The sequence below is a fragment of the Myotis nattereri genome, assembly GCF_964212035.1.
Source record: "Myotis nattereri genome assembly, chromosome: 3".
NCBI lineage: Eukaryota > Metazoa > Chordata > Mammalia > Chiroptera > Vespertilionidae > Myotis > Myotis nattereri.
Genome location: NC_138077.1, coordinates 133,428,028 through 133,447,345, shown reverse-complemented (window position 1 = coordinate 133,447,345; position 19,318 = coordinate 133,428,028). Strand labels below are relative to the sequence as shown.

General features: G+C 44.6%; 1 protein-coding gene across 7 annotated transcripts in view; it reads right to left on the bottom strand.

The window, feature by feature from the left end:
* PHACTR1 (phosphatase and actin regulator 1) overlaps positions 1 to 19,318 on the bottom strand; it is a 507,187-nt gene that overhangs the window by 57,028 nt on the left and 430,841 nt on the right. For all 7 annotated transcript variants that reach the window (XM_081085614.1, XM_081085612.1, XM_081085613.1 and 4 more), the window contains one exon: positions 7,693 to 8,014. In XM_081085614.1, the coding sequence (XP_080941740.1) occupies positions 7,693 to 8,014 (322 nt within the window). The remainder of the gene's footprint in view (positions 1 to 7,692; positions 8,015 to 19,318) is intronic.

The following is a 19,318-nucleotide window of genomic DNA, read 5'->3' as shown; positions in this document are numbered from 1 at the left end:
AACCTCTCAAGGAGGTGGACTTTGTTTTGTCCTCCCTGTCTCCCTAGAGGACGCCACAGCCTGAATATCTTCCTTCATGAAAATGATGGAAGGACAGCAAAGGATAAACAGTTGTTTACCTAAAACAGGAGGGCTGCTACTTACAGGAGATATACTACAAATAGAAGACTTCAGACAGCTGGAGAGTAAATGGCTGTCTTCAATTGGTCAAAAGCATGCATTTCACACTCTCTTCATTATGTCCCATGACATGCCAGGGAAGTGAGACACTTTCTTCCCTCCCCTCTGTACTGCTGCATCATGAAAAACATGTAAGGAGTCCTCTGTTTGGAAAATTCAACTCTCTTCTCCAACTCTTCTGAACTGAGTAGGAGACTCATAGATGGAAAAAACAAGGGCCTCTCTCAGATCCCCTTCCCCTTCCCCCAGTTCCCTACATTTATATAGTCACACTGCTAAGCATCTCTACCTTTCCTTTTATTATGAGTGAGGGACAGGCAGCTTATTTTTAATAATTCATAAAGAAATGAAGGCCAAGACATCTACAACATTTTAAGGTCATGACAACACTCGGCCCCTTTTCAGGGAGCTTTATAACCCTGGCTTTATCTCCATCACGTGGCAACAGGCAGGTGCAGAATAGAGCAGGTGACTCAAAGTGGGTGGGGTTACAGCTGATCAAACACCTTTGATACTTTTGTAGAAAATCAGGGGCAGGTTTTGAAATTAAAAATCACTGTGCATTTTAAATCCTTAATCTTGACTGAAAATACCTGGAAACCATTTCGCCATCACTTCTAAAGAAAATCGTGTAATAAAGGAACGTTGCTTTCAGGTGTCTAATTTCAAATGCAACATTGTGAAAATGAAAAAAAAAAAAGACATTAATCTCTTCAAAGGACAGAGAAAATGTCTTATATACAAATATGACAAGGAAAATGAAATTAAAGTTCAAGAGGACCCGTTTTTATAATTTAGTCTGCACGAGCTATGAAGGGAGTTTTCAGAGGGGAGAGAGAACAATCAGCCGTTTTCTTCTGAGAGACCAAAAATGTGTGAGAAACTGTGCTACAAATTGCAGTGCCCGAGGCTGAGGCTGAAAAATGACAGAAATAACACTGCAACCCAAGAACAGAGTTAATCAGCTTTATTTTAGGACAGCAGGCACACACTGTGTTTCATCACGGCCTAGGATTAGCCTTCTGAGATTAAAACTCAATATTAGAGCCTGTGGGTTTTGTTGGATTTCTGTCAGCAAGAAACTATGCCCTTCTATATAAAGACTGGGGTCCTGAGCGTCCTGGAGTAGAGGCTGTGTTTTGAGCTTCTTCTTTTCCTAGCAGTGGTAATGAATTCAAATTAATTCATTCACACCCTTACTCTGTCCTTGCAGGGAGGAATGACCCACATTTCTGAAATACGGCCTGGACTTGGGATGTGATGAATAACACAATAAGACATGCAGAGCCTGCCCTCTAGCCCACCCTTCCCTGCATGCCCCATCTCTGATGTAGGAGCCACACAGTGATGGCTCTTTCACAAGACTTTATCCCTAGACATCAGCCAACATCCTAGATCACGCTTGGTTGGATGGTAGTGCCAGGAGGGCAGGACGTGGAGTGAGGAGGCTGATGTTTGAGTCCCAGCTGGGCCATTCACTAAGTGTGCATCTGGGTCTCCAGTTCCTCATCAGTGAAATGGAGAAACCTATTTGCCCACCTCACAGGCCACTGCGAGATCAGAGGATAATGCTGGTGCTGTTGTGCTTAAATAACACCAATGCGGGGAGTTGTTGTTTTAGCAGGGATGGGCTTAAACACTGGTAATAAACCAGTCGTTACGGATATTATTTGTTAGTTTATTAAAACACTTCCTTTACCGCTTTTATATTTCTGGCCTGTAAAATCTTTCTGGACAATGGTTTGTAAGATCAAAGAATCACTATTCATTGGGCAAGGCAGATTTCAACTGACGTACACATAGGAATTCAGGTGTGGATTCTCTCTCTTTTTTGAAAATACACTTCCTTTTTACTAGAAATCCTCTTAATTCTTCAAAGGATGTTAATGGTTTATATAGTCTCATTTTCACCTTCCTCCAATCAGTCTGCTTGCCAACCTTGCAGGGGACGATCTCTCTTGCTCAGTGTGAAAGAACTTTGTACTGAAATCTCATCATGCCCCTTGGAATAGCAGTTAAACGGTAAAACAGTAACTATAGGAAGCCACTTACAGATAATAAATATATGCTTTAAACTCAAAGAATTGACCTTAAGGAAGAGACTGATAAAACTCTGACCTTAAAGGGTTAGGGACAAATGTCTAACCAGAACTGCAGATTTTAAAGAGATGGTCATCAACATAAGAAAAAGGAATCTTTCCCTGAAAACATAGTTCACTTAAAAATGTATGCCATTTGCATGATGATAAACAAAATGCTGAACTTCTTCAAATATGCCGCTTCACAAGCAAGTAACACTCAGCCCTTCAGAGTTTAGTTCTTGCTAGGGCACCAATGCACCTCTGCTTATCATCCTGGGATACTCCTATTTGCAGGTGGAAACATCATTAACATAAGCCAATGCAGCAAATGTCAGACTGTTAGGGCTACAAGAAACTCATCAAATTCAGGACCAAGAATTCATCGTTAGAATTTCTTGTGACCCTTGAGGTCACATGAAGAAAAACATTGTCACCATGAAATGTATTTATACTAGGATAATGAATGATGTGCACTCTTTGAAAGGCCTAAAATATTTATGGAATAAGAGAATTGTAGAGATTGAAGGAATATTGGGGACTACTGATTTTAATTTTTCCTGTCCAATTTTGAAATTATTATATTCTCAATATTCTTGAAGGTAGTCATTTAATTCCCAGCTAGTAGAACTGATCAACTGAATTAAGATGGGAATGAAAATAGTGGCTGATTAGGATTTGAAGCCTGAATTCCTAGATTGATGCCAACTAGATCACAGAGCTTACTACAGATATTAAAAGTAAATATTGCATAATATTTGAGATGATGAAATGTCATCTTCAAAAAAGATATGAATTAGCACTAGAGAGAAAACAAATGAAAACAATCTAATTTGAGGAAACTGATACAAACAAAATCTACAATAAGATAGATTTGCAATTTAAAGGCAATTTAAAAAATATATTTTTATTGATTTCAGGGAGGAAGGGAGGGGGAGAGAGAAATAGAAACATCAGTGATGAGAGAGGATTACTGGTCGGCTGCCTCTGGCTCACTCCCTACTGGGCATCAAGCCTGCAACCTGGGCATGTGCCCTGACTGAAATTGAACCATTACCTCCTGGTTATAGGTCAATGCTCAACCACTGAGCCATGCTGGCTGGGCTGCAGGCAACTTTTGTGTGCTATAAAATTTTGCTCCAAATTATAGGGTGCTCCAAAAAATGTATACACACTTTAAATAACTATAAAGACAATATTTATTTAAATACATTTCATTTTCAAAATCGAGCTATCAGCTGTTAAAATGTGTATACATTTTTATAGGACACTATTTTTTGGACACTTACTGTTATGCTACTCAATAAGATGAGTGATTTGAATTAAGTCACTTGTTCTTCACAAACAACTCTAATGAGGTTGTTATTACTATTCCTGTTTTAAACACGAGGAATCGAAGGCAAAAGGAAGTGACATCTCTGAGACGGAAACCCTGGCGGTTAGATTCTGGAACCCATGCACTCAGCCATGGTCGGGGGGGCGATGGGAGGGGGGGCTGTCTCCATTGTGGCCACACTGCCTAGGGCAGCCCTGTAACATCGGATATATATGGAACTCTCTAATTTTGCTTCAGCCACTTTCTAGTTCTCTCCTTCAGCACTGTCCCATCAAATCTGGTGAGTCAATGTTGTCCCTATCTAACATGTCATTTTTTCATGTCATCAAGCAGGGTTCAGATTAGGGTAATGATTGAGAACCTCATACAAATTAGAACAGATTTTTAAAAATCTTGGGTGAATATAAGATAGTAAAGGGCCTAGAAACCATCTCAATACATGATTACATGAACTTGGGATTATTAGTATACAGGAGGGATGTAAGATAAAGTAAATGGTGGTTATCTTCAAGAATTTGAAAGACTTTCACAGTAAAAGAAGCTTAGAAATAAGACTGGGGGTTATAATAAGTAAAACTTTTAGCTGAATGTAATAAAGAACTTTGTAATAATCAGACCTTGTTGATAATGGAATGGGTTATCTTGGAACCTAAGGAGGTTCCCTTTCTCTAAGAGACGAGAAGACAAATGATCAGGAACACTGCAATGGTGGGCTGCTTGCCTGGTCCTCAAGGTCCATTTTAATTAAAATATGACTATTGATTCAAATGTATGGTTTCTGAAGTCAGACATCAAAGCTGTTTAATTCTTCATTAAATTTTCCTGTTAACTATAGTGTTTCATTAGAGTCGTAATGGAAGTCTGGGCTAACGCCCTACAGGTGACATTCTGGTACTCAGGGCCTTTGGAGGCATAGTGCCAAAGTGATTGGTAATGTTACCTTCTTCTCGTGGTATTTTTTGGGGTTATTGGGAATTGCTAGGAGAAGAGAGAAAATAATTGTTGCCTTCTGTATTAAACTTGGTAAGAACAAGAATGAAGTCATGTTGACAGGGAGAATTCTTAGAAAATAAAAAAATGGCAACATCACTGGAGATAGTGGCAGTTCCTGCACTTAACTGACAGGTGGCCTGTGACCTTGTTCTGCTCTCAGGTCCTGTCAGGACTCCTGGAAGACAATGTGGATGCTCAGAAAAATCTCCCAATCTGTATTTGTTTGGGAATAAAGGCTTCCTTTTTCTGAAGGGCCACCTTGCTAAAGTGATATATGCATTCATGCCCTATGTCCAGCTGGTCTATCAGAACAACCCTAGGCCTTGACCTCGGCTGAGGGGGGAGGAGACAGAGGAGGTAAGAAGAGCCTGGGGATTGCCTAGGCTCAGCTGCCAAGTCATGCTGTCTTCCTGTCCACCCCCACCTCCCATAATATCACAACACCTCCCCTCCCGCCACCCCGATTTGTCCTCAAGGATTCATTTTGATAAAGAACCTGCCTCGGTTTAGGTCAACAAACCGACCCATTGATCTACAGTGAACGGAAATATCCTATGAATACACAGAAATTACTGAACCAAGGAACACTGTGTAACTTGTTGGGCAGTGCTTTCAACAGAACCTCTGAAAATGTCATGCTTTCAGTGGAAATGTATTTAGCAATATCCTCCTAGTATACTGTCCTGAGTATCTTTTTCAGTTGATTAAAGCTCCCAAGAGATATAAAAACTTACTGGATGCATAGTAGACATGGGGACAGGAAATGACGCTGACCATGAGCTGCCTTTGGGAAAGCAGTTGCACTAGAGTAGAAAGAGTTCTGGATGTGTAGCAGGAAGACCCGGGCTGGAAGGCGTGGCTTGAAGGACTGCTGAGGGCAGTGCTTGCCAGTATGTCTATGGGGCAGGGCCACTTTTGTTGGTTGGTTGGCTTATTTACATATTTTAATTTTCAATCCATCACAAATGGATGTTTTTGTAAAATATAATAAATATAAAAAGTTAAATTCTTTTTTATTATAAGATTCAACAGACATAACATTAGCCTGTCAAATGGTCATAAACGTGTGTTAAGGCTGCAGATGGGCAACAAGCAGTTTGCGGATCACTCTTTGAGGAGCTGGCCTTGGGGAACTCAGCTTTCCTTAGCTTCTCCACTTAGTCTCACAAGGCAGTGGAGCATTCAGATGATAGCAAAGGTGTGTAATCAACTAAAAAGTGTCATCCACACGTTAAATTTGCATTGTCATTATCATAACAGTAGTTGAAAATGATGACAAGGGGCCAAATACATTTTTTTGTTCTTCTGTGAAGGTAGCTATTAACGTGGCACAATAAAGTTAGCATACCTAGTGGCAGTGACTTCCCTTGAGCCAACAATTTCCCAAATACAGAATGCTTGGCCGAGAGGCAGTTGGGAAACTGCACCAGAAGACTCCTGAAGCGCCCTCCTTGTCCCTGGCTCTCTGCCTGGTGATCAGCTGGAACCTCACAGTGCCATCTTCCTCCCGTAGGGCCCAGTCAACAGGGGCCACTAACCTAGGACAGGCATTTAGGGTCCCAGCTCAGACACACCCTTCCCACCAGGTTGCCACTTCCTTCTTGTCAGGCCAGGGAACTAGGTCAAGCAACATGCCTTGGAATCAAAGTGGGAAATTTTAGGCACCTCTGGGCACAAGAAGGGTGGTGTTTGCATACAAACACACACACACACACACACACACACACACACACACACACTCATGTACCTCTCGTGCTCACGTGCACACATACACACACACGCACATCAGAGCCATTCAGAACCAGCATGAGAGCTCTCCCCAGGTGGTGGGGATCAGGGTCTTTGCTGAAGGCCTGCCCTTGGGTTTCTTTTGGCAGATCCCCCAGCAATGCCATTGGAAGCAGATTCTAGTGAAAGAGGGGCTGCACCAGTTGCTGAACATTAGAAGCTCACACGCATCTAAGCAGACTGCCGTGCTCCGCCTCCTCCACTGGCAAGAGCAGGGCACTCTCCACCTTTCCCATCCCTCTGGTTTCCCACTGCCATTCTGCCAGCTCTCGTATTTTCTTACTTTATGTTCAAATAGGCATTTTTAAAAAAATATATTTTATTGATTTTTTTACAAAGAGGAAGGGAGAGGGATAGAGAGTTAGAATTGATGAGAGAGAAATATCGATCAGCTGCCTCCTGCACACCTCCTACTGGGAATGTGCCTGCAACCAAGGTGCATGCCCTTGACTGGAATCGAACCTGGGACCTTTCAGTTCGCAGGCCGATGCTCTATCCGCTGAGCCAAACCAGTTAGGGCAAATAGGCATTTTTTTATATCATAAAAGTAATATCTATAAAATAAAAAATTAAGCACACAGGAAGATATGAAATAGGAAAACAAACAATTTTCTCCCCTACTCCCTGACCTAGGGGTAAGTACTATTAATGATTATATGTGTATACTTTCTTTAAAAACTTTTTTAAAAATTGATTTCAGAGAGGAAGGGAGAGGGAGAGAGAGCCAGAAACATCAATGATGAGAGAAAATCATTGATCGGTTGCCTCCTGCAAGCCCTCTACTGGGGATTGAGCCCACACTCTGGGCATGTGCCCTGACCAGGAATTGAACTGTGACCTCCTGGCTCATAGGTCAACACTCAACCACTGAGCCACACTGGTTGTACTTTCAAGAAATGTTAAGGCCTATCTATAATAAAAGCATAATATGCTAATTAGACCCAACAGCCAAATGACCTTCTGGACGTCCTTCTGGATGACCTTCTGGAAGAAGCTTGGGCTGTGAGGGCCACACCCCTTGCACGAATTTCATGCATTGGGCGTCTAGTAGAAATATAATATGTGCTAACATATATGTCACTTTTTCTTTTTGATAAATGTGATTGTTACATAGTTTGGCAATTGGCCAACATGATTCTTTTGTGTGTTTTTTTCCTTGTACTTTCCTTGACATTCAGATTTTAGTCTGATTTTACTTTCAAACTTTTCCCCCAGTAGCCTTCACAACCCTGTATCATGATCAAATACCCAGCCTTTCTTCTCCCTCTTCCCCAGCCAAGTACATCCTCCATCCTCCATCCCCCTGGCCCCCATTACCTTTCCAGCCTCTGCATGGTCATAGCCAGCGTCTTGTTCAGCTCGTCTATCATCCTGCAGCTGGAGGGGTGCATGGGGAGGGAGCCGCTGGCGGAGGGGTGGTGCTGGCCAAGGCTGCCATACTGCAGCTGGTGCTGGATCTGGGACGGCAGGACCGTGTGGTGGTGCTGGGCCCCACCCTGCTGGCCACTCTTCTGGGCTGCGTAGGATGCCAGCGAGAGGTCTGGCCCTCCTACAGGCATACAGATCATGACTTTCTTTGGAGGTAGCGGAGGTGAGAGTTTCACTGGCAGACAAGGCAATTTCACAGGGGCTCCAGGATCTGTGGCAGAAGGTGAGAGACAGGTGTGAGTTTTGGGGTAAGAAACCCAGAACATTGCACATGCCGACCTTGGGCTGTGGCTTTCAGGGATAAAATGCTCCCACTGAAGACACAGCAGGATGAGAGCTCTCAGCAAACACCCATCATCTCCTTTCCTGCTTAACGTGTGCGGGCTGCAAGGGCCCTTGGGACGCAGGCATTAGTGGTGCCTGTCATACAGCTGTCAGGCTGAGGGTCAACAGCAGCTGTGCACCCGCTGCTCAGGGAAACCCATGGACCTTCGAGACCTGCTCTAGAATGCCCCATGATGCCTACAACTTGGCCATCATGATGTGAACATATCCTTTCAGCTGGTACTTTCTAACAGGCAAGAGACTGGAAGTCGGCTCTAGGTTCAAGTCCACTAAGAGCATAGTCCTCCACCGGTGACTTTAACGATGCACCCTCCATCCCCTCATCTGTAACCTGGGGACGATCTCCACACCTGGGAGGATCTGCTGTCACAGAGAGCTCTGGTGCCCTGTATGGGGGTGAGCTGTGAGCACGGGGGCTGGCCTGGCCCACCCACTCACATGGCATCCAGGGCGGGCTGTTCAAACTGTAGGGAGGCGGGGGGCCCGATGGAACTGGCCTCCACCCAACCCCCTGGTTCCATGACAGTGGCACTGAAACTTCCCAGAGATTCTCTGAATCGGGGGACACTTAGGGTTAGACCAGCCCTCATAGCGTCTCTAGGATGACCTTGCAGGCTTCTGCTGTACCTTGCATTCCTGGACATCATCTAGCCTGGGGAGGAGCTGAGGGGAGGAGGCATGGCTGAGTTGTTCTGGTTGCAGGCTGCATGGCCAGGAGGTGGGCAAGTACAGTCCACTTCACACCTGGTGCTCATGCTGGGAGCAGTGCCGGGCTCAACTCTTGGTCTTTGAGGACCTAGGTTTTCTCCAACTATCTGTGTGCTTTGAGGGTGGCAGTATAACCGCCACAGTCCTGCCAAAATGACACTCCTAGAGCACAAATCTGACCGTGTCGCTCCTCAGTTAAAAACCTGCCAGTGACCTAGGACTAAAGCTCAGCTTTGACAGAGCACTCAAGGCTCCCACGGTCTCCTTGCTGATCAGTTCATCTCCTCATGTTCACGCTTCACCTCCCTGAAGTCTTCTCGGTTCCTCCAGTTGGAAATAGCCTCTCCCATCTTACTTCTGATCAGCCTTTCTTACCACATGTACTGCTTTTCTCCCCTGGATTTCACTTATTTTTTCACCCCCAAATTGAGTCTCCATCCCCAGCTCACTCCTACCAGGTGGCCTTTGTCCCTCACATTCTCACAGGACTGTTGCCGTCCTCCCTGGCTCCCCATGCTCAGTGGCCACCTCTTCTATTTCACAGAGAAACCAAGGTGAGCCCCCATGGGTCCTCTTCCCTTTGATCAGGCCTTGTTCTTACCCTGAACCCACAGGCATCGCCCTCACTCCTGAACCCACAGGCATCGCCCTCACTCCTGAACCCACAGGCATCACCCTCACTCCTGAACCCACAGGCACTGCCCTCACTCCTGAACCCACAGGCACCACCCTCACTCCTGAACCCACAGGCATCGCTCTCACTCCTGAACCCACAGGCATCACCCTCACTCCTGAACCCACAGGTACCACCCTCACTCCTGAACCCACAGGCATCGCCCTCACTCCTGAACCCACAGGCACCACCCTCACTCCTGAACCCACAGGCACCACCCTCACTCCTGAACCCACAGGCACCACCCTCACTCCTGAACCCACAGGCACTGCCCTCACTCCTGAACCTCTGAGCTCCCTAAATCACCTGGCATTTCCATACCCCTGGGCCTTTGGCACTTTCCTTCAAATTGGAACTTTCTCTCTTCTGTCTTCTTGGTCAATTCCTACTCTACCTTCAAGATCCAGCTCAAAAATGTCCTCTCCTGAAAAATTTCCGTGATCGTTACATCACTCCTTTCATCCTGCACCCACGGAACCCACTTGGGCACGCGGACATCAGTGCTGACATTGTCAGTATGTCATCAGAGCCAGCACTTACACCAGGCCCATTATGTGCCCCATGTTGTTCTATGCTTTTCATTTCTAACCAATTTTATCCTCACAACAAGCCTGAGACGTGGACACTGTTATTATCTCACTTTTACAGACAACGTCACTACGCTCTGAAGACTCTGAACTGAGCCTCCTGTTTACATAGCCGGCTCCTCTGGAGAACAAAGACCGTGAACAATTTGTCATTATATCCTTAGCATCTTGAACAGGTGCCCAGCTCACACAGCAAGAGGCTGAAAACATGTTTACAGAATGAGCTGAAACCATGATTCTCTTGTGAGGGATGAATTCACACCTTCGCAGAAGATAGGCTAGGAGGCAGAAATGAACATAAAATGGATCACAGTTCTGGGATCATGCAGCTGTGGATGCATGGACACTAAACTGCTGATTCTACAGCTGTGACACAGAAAAGCCCTATGGTTCCAAGGGGCCTGATGAGATGGCTCCCCTAACACCAAAATGTGAATTAATCATAACCACAAGGTTCCCTCAAGCTCTCCGCGGAAGGCTCATCCTGTTCGACCACCCCCCATGCACAGGACACAGTGGTGCTAATTCCAAAGTGGCTGAGAGCAGAAACTCACCACCTTTGTCCTGTTCCTGTTAAAGGAAGCATTCCTGGGGCTCTTCGACTTTTAGCACAAACCTAGCAAATGCAATGTGTCTGAAAGTGTTAAAGCTCTACGTCAGGGACCCTTAACCCATGATTCCCTCATCTGTGGGTCCAGCTGTCTGTCTATGGTAGGCAGATGCTCAGATGCTTGGGCAGGAGAAAGCAGAGCCAGGAGGCGGCATGGAGCTGTCTGCCCAGGAAGGCACAGTGATGACATTGGTTCTGTCCATCTTGTGAAGCTCTAACTTCCCGCGCACCCTCCTCCACAGCGTTACTTATTATACTTCCATAGCAAAGCCTACTTGGCTTCATCATTGGAGAAACAGCCAAGTGTATGCCAGGAATTCTATCAAAACAAAGCAAGGAGGAAATGACCAGTGGGACCAAGTTAGTGGAGATGGTTGTTTATTGTCCCAGACCAGCTAGGGCCTCGGAGGACCCTCTCTTCCCCTCTCCTGCCTACATCTTCCTTTTGGTTGTTTCATTAGACATGAGCATACATTTAAGAGGGACAGACAATGAAATTTTGTCTCAAGCAACAAATACTTAATCAGAAGTTTAGCTTTTCCTAACTGGATTCATTCAATGCATCAGACCCCTCTGTCCTCCTCCTTGCTGGTTTTGGCTTTGCCTTATGTGAAATGTATGCATTTGTTTGACGATAAATAAACATATCCCAATACTCACTTCTGTTCAGCAAGGCACTGACATTCCTGTAGTCAGAACCTCAGAGGGAGATGAATGGACTGGTGCTGTGCTGCACGCCACCCACCTTTTCTTTCCAAGATACCAAATTCTTAGCGTAGTTGTGAGGGTGAGACAAGACAATGTGGACATGCTTTGTGAATTACAAAGCACTACAGGCATTCACAGTGTGACTAGCAAGGTTCTTCTCACACCTGTGGGAGTTCACCTGGCCTCATGCTTCTCAGGCTGGGGTGTGAAGGTGGAAGCCAAGGAAGCAACAGAGAGTAAAGTGTTTCTGTTATACAGGGAGGGCAAAAGTAGGCGTACACTTGTTCGTATGGAAAATCATACAATCATGAATAAATAATAATACAAGGAAGAAACTCTGTATTTCATGTACTCACAACCGTAAGCCCACTTTTGCCCACCCCTGAAGGTAAGCAGGGAAAAACCAGGTGAAAGTGAATCAAGCGGCGGAGCAAAGGGGCTTGCAAAGGACCATCATTGCAGTCTGTCATGTTTGACAGAGAGCTGCAGGAAGGGCAAAAGGCGGGGCCGTGCAGGTCTCAGTGTGTGTCCATGCGCGGCTCTGCATCGGTACTGAGAGCTAGTGGCGAAGAATGCAGATCTGGAGGTGAGAAGACCTGGATTCACTAGCTGGGAAAGATGGCTAACCTTTTTTGGGACTTAGGCTTTTTTACCTCTAAAAATCCAGGGATAAAAACAACTCCTTTACCTTGATAGCCCCTCACTTGCCGGGAGCCAGTCCATTCTTGCTGTTTCAAAGGACCTGGCATATATGGCATACTGTTCTTAATATGTTTGCTCACCTTCTTGGCACTATGTGTTTTAACCAAGGTCTCTGAGAAAGGTTGTTTCCCCAGGTAGGGATTTTCCCCTGAAGTTAGGGAGGGAATAAAACCTCTTAACTAAGTGCCAGGCGGGTAATTAATCACTTTAATTATGAACAATCATGCTTAAGCTACATAATCTTTACTCCCTGGAATGGAGATAAGAAACGCCCTAACCATTGTAATAGAGATTGATAGGATTGAATCAACTGGTATAAATACAGATGTAACAAGACAGCAAGAGACAGAGAGAGGAGACAGAACCTAGGCACAGAACCTACACAGAACGTTCTCTAGACACAGAAGAACTTCGCTGGAGAGAACATGGCAAAAGATCCTGGACTGAACCTGACTACAGAAATTGGCAAGAGAACCTGACTAGAACCTGGTGACTGAATCTGGCTGGAGAACCTGGACAGAACCTGGCTGGAGAACCTAGCGAGGGAACATGGCTACAGAACCTGGCTGGAGAATCTGGAGAACCTAGCAAGAGAACATGGACACAGAACCTGGCTGGAGATCCTAAGCAGAACCTCTCTGGAGATCGAGACCAGAACTTGGTTGGAGATCCTGGCTGGAGATCCTGGCTAGGCTGCTGATCAACTGAACACTGTCTCCGTGTCCTTCCTTCTTCGCCGACTCTGTCTACACCTTTGGGAACCCCTGGACCTGCTGGGGTTGGACCCCGGCACTCACTGAGTTGCGGGTGCCACTTACGGATTGTCTGAGGCCTCCCTCTCCCTCTTGCATTTACAATGACGACAGTGGCTGGCCCTGCTGGGGGCGCACAGAGCTCCCTGCTTGCCGACTTAGAAATGGATGAGTCCTCTGCAGCCAGACTGATCAAGATGCAGTGTATTCATAAAACTGTCTCTGTTGATGGAGTGGAAGGAGCAAAAACAACCCGTCCAGAGAACAAGGAAAATAAACCCAAACTGTGAGTGTCAACGAGCCATAAAACCCAAGGGGGCTGTATTTCCAAACATGACTCTGCTCTGGACAAAGAAAAATGAAACCTGCAGATTACTTCTGCCGTGGGTTCTCCGGCCAGAGGACTGTAGAATGAGTCTGGGCTAAGTGGTCACACCCCCAGCCGCTCTTCTCACTTAATTAACACCTGCTGCAGAAGCCATCTGTAACTGCTGATGTATCACATGTACTTGTTAATGATAGTAGCACTTAGTGTCTTAATGAAAAAAAGATGTAAGAATTTCCCAGTTATTTGCTGGTTCCAGCAGGTCAGAACTTCTGGCCTCCTTTCATAGCTACAGACATTCTCCCCAAAGACATAAAGGGCATAAGACGTGTGCTAAGAACTTAAAGAAGAGTCCAGTATCACTCATACTCCCCTGGCTGCAAGAGAGGCACTCAGTGCCTGGCTGGTATGGCTCAGTGGCTGAGCATCAACCTATGGACCAAGAGGTCATGGTTCCATTCCTAGTCAGGGCACATGCCTGAGTTGCAGGCTCGATCCCCAGTAGGGAACATGCAGGCGGGAGGCAGCAATCAAGGATTCTATCTCATCATTGATGTTTCTATTTCTCTCTCCCTCTCTCTTCCTCTCAAAAATCAATAAAAATATATTAAAAAAGGAAAGAAAGACGCTCAGAGGAACTCCATCAATTTCTCCAGGCCAGCCTAGGGATTCTGTGGCAGTCCTTGGTCAAATGCCTGTGAAGGCAGCCTGCACTGACTGACCCTTTGTGGTGAGAGGGAGGGTGTGGTGGGAAACAAGAGTAACAGAGAAGCTGTCTCCCCGCCAGCCTGGCTTGCTCTCCCAAGCCTGGTCAGCGCACGGGGACTGCAGCAAGCGTCGGACGTTTGTGAGGAATCTGTCCTGACACCTTCCAGACAGGCTCTTAGGGCACAGGCAGCTCCAGCGCCAGCAGCCGGCTTTGTTTCAGACCCACTTTCCACAAAGGAACATATCCGTTTGTGAACTGAGCCCCCCGAAGACCACCTGGAGGATGCCAGCTGAGAGGAACATGCTCCCTAAGGTAGTGGGCTGGGCAGTGTGGGCGGGGTCACTTGCTGGCAGTCACTGGGGCATGTTACCTTTGCAGAGCAAGCAGTTAAATTAGTTTTTATTTTATTTTTTAGAAGATTTTACTATAGGTTTATTTATTTATTAATATTAAATTTATTGGGGCAACATGATCATATGTTTCAGGAGTGAGTTTCTATGTTATAAGATCTGTATATTGCACCGTGTGCCCACCACTCAAAGTCATTTCTTCTCCTGTCACCATATATTAGGACTCCCCTTTTCTCCTCACCCCCTTCCCTCTGGCAACCACCACACCGCTGCCTGTGTTCACAAGCTTCAGTTTTATATCCCACATATGAGTGAAACCATGTTTCTTAGCTTTTTCGGACTGACTTATTTCACTTAGTATAATATTCACAAGGTCCATCTATGTTGTTGAGATTTTTTTTTTAAAGTAAAATTACACATATTCATTGTCAGGAAACTGCCCTCAAAGAGTTAAAACTGTAGATGTCCCTGTAATCATGAGAACAGACATCTGACAGAGAAGTATTTTGTTGGAATTTATAAATCACCTATATAAAAACACATGATATTAGTTTGTTTCTGCAGCAATGACGAATGCTGTTGCCCCCAGGGAGACTGAGTGAGGAGAGTGCTATTTCTTAAATGTACCATGCCTCACACTCACGTGTCTTTGTGGACCCTGCTTCTCATTGAACAGCATCCTCCTCTAGCATCCCTACCCATCACATTTGTACTCATTTTAAGGTCTGTCCCAAATACATCCTTTTCTATGACACTCTTTTTTTTTAATTCTTCCAAAATGATTTGCTCTCTTACCATTTTAATTTCTTTACAGCCATGTTTATACATCTCCATATGAACTGTTTCCTACAGTTTACAGCTGCCTACAACTACTACAGCTGATGGGAGAACACTTTCTGTGAATGACATCAGGGCTGGCAGAGCGCCTCGCACACCTTGGGCACTTGGAATGTGGCTTCCATTCAGCCTCGCAGAGGAGGGGAGTGCCAGCACCTGCAACCTGGGTGAACCTCAAGGACACTACGCTGAATGAAACAGGTAAGCCAGTCGCAAAAGAACAAATGCTGTACAATTCCACGTATCTGAGGCACCCAGAGTATTCAAATTCATAGAAACAAGAATTAAAATATTGGTTACCAGGAATTAAAGGGGGAAGAAAGAAAAAGAGGAGTGTTTGATAGGTATAAATTTTTAATTCTGCATGATGAGAAAATTTTGGAAATCTGTTGCCCAATAACATGATTATCCTTAACATTATTGGACTGTACTTAAAACTGGTTAAAAAAAGTGCCAAGTGAATTAAGTCTCCAACCCAACAGTGCTACAAAAAACACAAAGGTATTTGCTACAACTTTCACCTTGATCATAGAGGTCAGAGCAGAGAGCACCCTTTTAAAAATGTTTCAATCAATAGTGTGTACCTGCACTGAGAAAAGAGTTTCTGCCTTTTGAAGACAGATGATGACTGGGAAAGTATGGAGAAATGGATATAAAGAGTGAACTCAGATAAGTATCCCATTCCTTCAAGGCATCAGTTATCGAGAGAGGGTGAACCTGTAACCACTTCATGAGGCTTCTGTGTTAGGAGTCATTAACATTTGAAGGCACAGATGAGGTCCAAGGTCACAGTGGCCTAACCATCAGTTTTCTCCCACTGTCAGAGTAGAATACTGGTAGGAAAGCAAGGAGGGAGGCAAAAGTAGTCAGGTGATTTGTAGGGTTGGAGAGGAGGCAGGAAGAGGAGAACAGGACGGTGGATGGCGATTGGAAAGCAATGGCCAGACAGAATCAGAGAACAACAGAGAAACCAAGTGAAATTACATATCGGAATGTAACTGTAGAACAGTCCATTGTAGACAGTGTCCGCAAAACTAGAGACAGCTGTAAACAGGAATATTGGCTTTGGCTTGACAAGCACTGGATAGAGGGTTCTCACTTGACACCTGTTGGGGCTGAAAAATACCACTGGGCACGGATGACATTTGTCAGGCAAATTTGCAGTTGCAAATAGTTTGTAATGTTGAAACTAGCAATCAGCCTAGTTCTGATAATGCAGTAGGTTTCCTGGTAGTTGAGGTTCTAAAGATAGTGCAAACAAGCCCTCAGCAGGTTCACATTCACGGGAGGACTTGTTTTTAAGGATCAGCAACAGTTTCTTTTCTTTTCTTTTTTTTTTTTTTGGTGAATTGTGGCCAAATGCTCCAATGTTTTCTGCCCCATTCTTGAATCTTATAGACTGTCTCCTTCTAGCGTGTTCTTTGAAACCTGACCCAACTGTGGTCAGGTCCTCTATAATTAAGTGCCTTCAGAACATACTTTTGAAAGACTGGATCATTTTTTTGGTCTTAAATAGATTAAAAAACATAAAACAAAAACAAAGAAACAAAAAAACCCCATCAATTAACCATAAAGAATGCAAATGATTTTGATTTTATTTTAAGAATAGGTATCTTGGTGGACATGGTATAAATTAATGGTTATAAGTTAGGGCTCTGGAGTCCAACAGTATAGATCCAGTCCATCTCTGCCAGCAACTACCTATGTAACCATGACCAAGTCATTTCAATTCTCTAAATTTCATTTTTCTCCACTGGGAAAAGTACAGAATAATGATAATCGTACCTACCTCACAGGACTGAATGGTATGTCGTAAAGTTTTCAAAATCTGGCAGCTGCCATTGTTACTACCCAAGTGTGAACATTAGACTAAAGGCCAGCTACCATGTAGGTTCATCCTTTATTCAAATGGCACTCACGGGGCACACAATTGCAAGCCCTTTATGCAAAAGGCATGGATTATTTGTGCATTGTCTAACATTTGACTTCTGGAGATAGGATGCCTGGAGAGGTGACTGAGGAAGACTTAGAAAGGAAGAAAACAGGTTTTTTGTTGTGTTTTTTTTTTTTGTCTCAATCACCCTTTTCCTCTAGGGTAAGCCATCATTCCAAGAAGGACACATTTTGAGAATCATTCATTTCAGATCATATTCATTATGCAACCAGCTCTGCTGGGCACTGCACTTCCAGAATGGAAGGGACTGCAGTGCCCGGCCATTCCTGACCTTTAGTACATGCTACTATGCATGCTGGTGCTGGACAAGATGAGATGGCAGTAGGAGAACAAAGAAATAGTTTGGGAGAGCAGGAGGGCTTCTCTGTACCTGGCTCAAGGACAGAGACAATTTGTATGATAAACAGTCTCCAAGTTAATTTCCTGATAAAGTGGAAGCAAATACCAAAGCAGAGATATTTCTGCATCGTTCCCCCTGATCGTGTACCTGGGTGTAGCCCAGTTCAGGCCAGCATTGTACCAGACAAGTCACCACTAATACTAAGGCTTGGTGTCTTTCAAATTGTCTTGTGTTTCCTTTCAAATTGTCAATGGAACAAGACACTGAGAACACAGTGAAACTCGTAAGTCTCAATTTAGAGCTCTAGAATTCTTAGTTTATTAATTCCTTCAGACATGGCCCAGATGTCTCTTGGGTAATTAGTAACAGAACACAGGGTTAGTGTAGCTGCCTCATGGTGATGGGGATTCATTATGACTGATTATTCACTTATGAAATTCAAGCAAGTCTAATTGAGTTCAAACCCAAAAGCCCAGCACCGGGATCATAGCCCTCAGGCTTCTGTACCTGTTTTGTCTTTGTCATATTTAAGAGGATACCAAGTACACTATGGTTAGGATGACTTTTTTATCCATTAGATATGGAGGTGAGATTTACAGGTAATAGATAAAGTCTACTCTTCTTGGGAAAGAACGAGGGAAGCCAGAGATTGGGCTAGTTTACATATTTTCATCCCTCAAATATCAAGAGTCCGGAGGATGCCAGGCTACGCAAGTTCAGGGCTCAGAGCTGAAGCTATGCATGAATGGAGTGTGCCCTCAGTAATTAGATACATTAAAGGGTGCTGCTGGCTAAGAAATTCTGTCAATTCTTCTTTAAAATGTCTTACCTAATGCTCTGGTCTCTCTCTTCCCACTGCTATCAGCCAGATGCTTGTTAACTCATATTTCAACAACTGAAGGAGCCTCTTAAATAGGCTCAAGCTGTTTGATTTAACTCAGCTAGTGATTTTGGAGAACGAGGCATAGGTCTGGCCTCGGTGGCTTCTCTGTCAGGTCTTCCACCTTGTCCTCTTTCTGTTCAGTCTACACAGTGGCCCAGGAAACATTTGTAATGGCTAGTTTTAGTCATAGCACTCCCCTGCTCAAAAATCTCTACAGGCTTTCCACTGCCACAGGCATACAATCTAAATCCTCGAATGCCTTCCCCAGTGAACCCTCTCTCAATACATCCCAAGATGGGCCTGCCTTGGCTCAGCCACCTGGTCACTGACCCGGATGTTGGTCCCTCTGAGTCTTTATCCAGGATCTTCTTTCCTGGAATACTCTTCCTTCATTCTCTGTAGATGCCCTTCATGCTCCAAAGGTCAGCTGAAGCCTCAGCCTTGTCCAGTAACCTTTCATCAGATGGCATGCACTGACCTCCAAGGATCACGCTTGACAGTAGTGATTTTTGCCACCCCATTTTTTAAAATATATATTTGACCCCTGGATAACAGAGGTTTGAACTGTGTGGCTCCATTATATGCAGATATTTTCAATAAGTAATTTTTGATTCACAGTTGGGAGTCTGTGGACACGGAGGGTTGACTGCATGCATTGTTCTACGTTAGGGGACTTCAGCATCCTCTGAATTTTGTATCCGCAGGGGTCCTGGAACCAATACCTCCAGAGGCTGAGGGGCAGCTTAAGTTTTTAGGGAATCAAAAGTTAAATGTGGATTCTCAACTGGATGCGGGGCCAGCACCCCACACCCATGCATTGTTCAAGAATCCACTGTATATATAACCAAGCAATTCTAATTTTAGAAATAAATTAGGGAAGACTCGAACATGCTTATAAAGAAAAACATATGATGTTGAGGATGTTTGCTATTGTGCTTTTCACAAGGAGAAGATGGAAAGCCCATAAGAGGGCAATCAAGTAAATCCTGACCAAGACCAAGCAGCCAAGAAAATCATGTGCATCTTCACTAA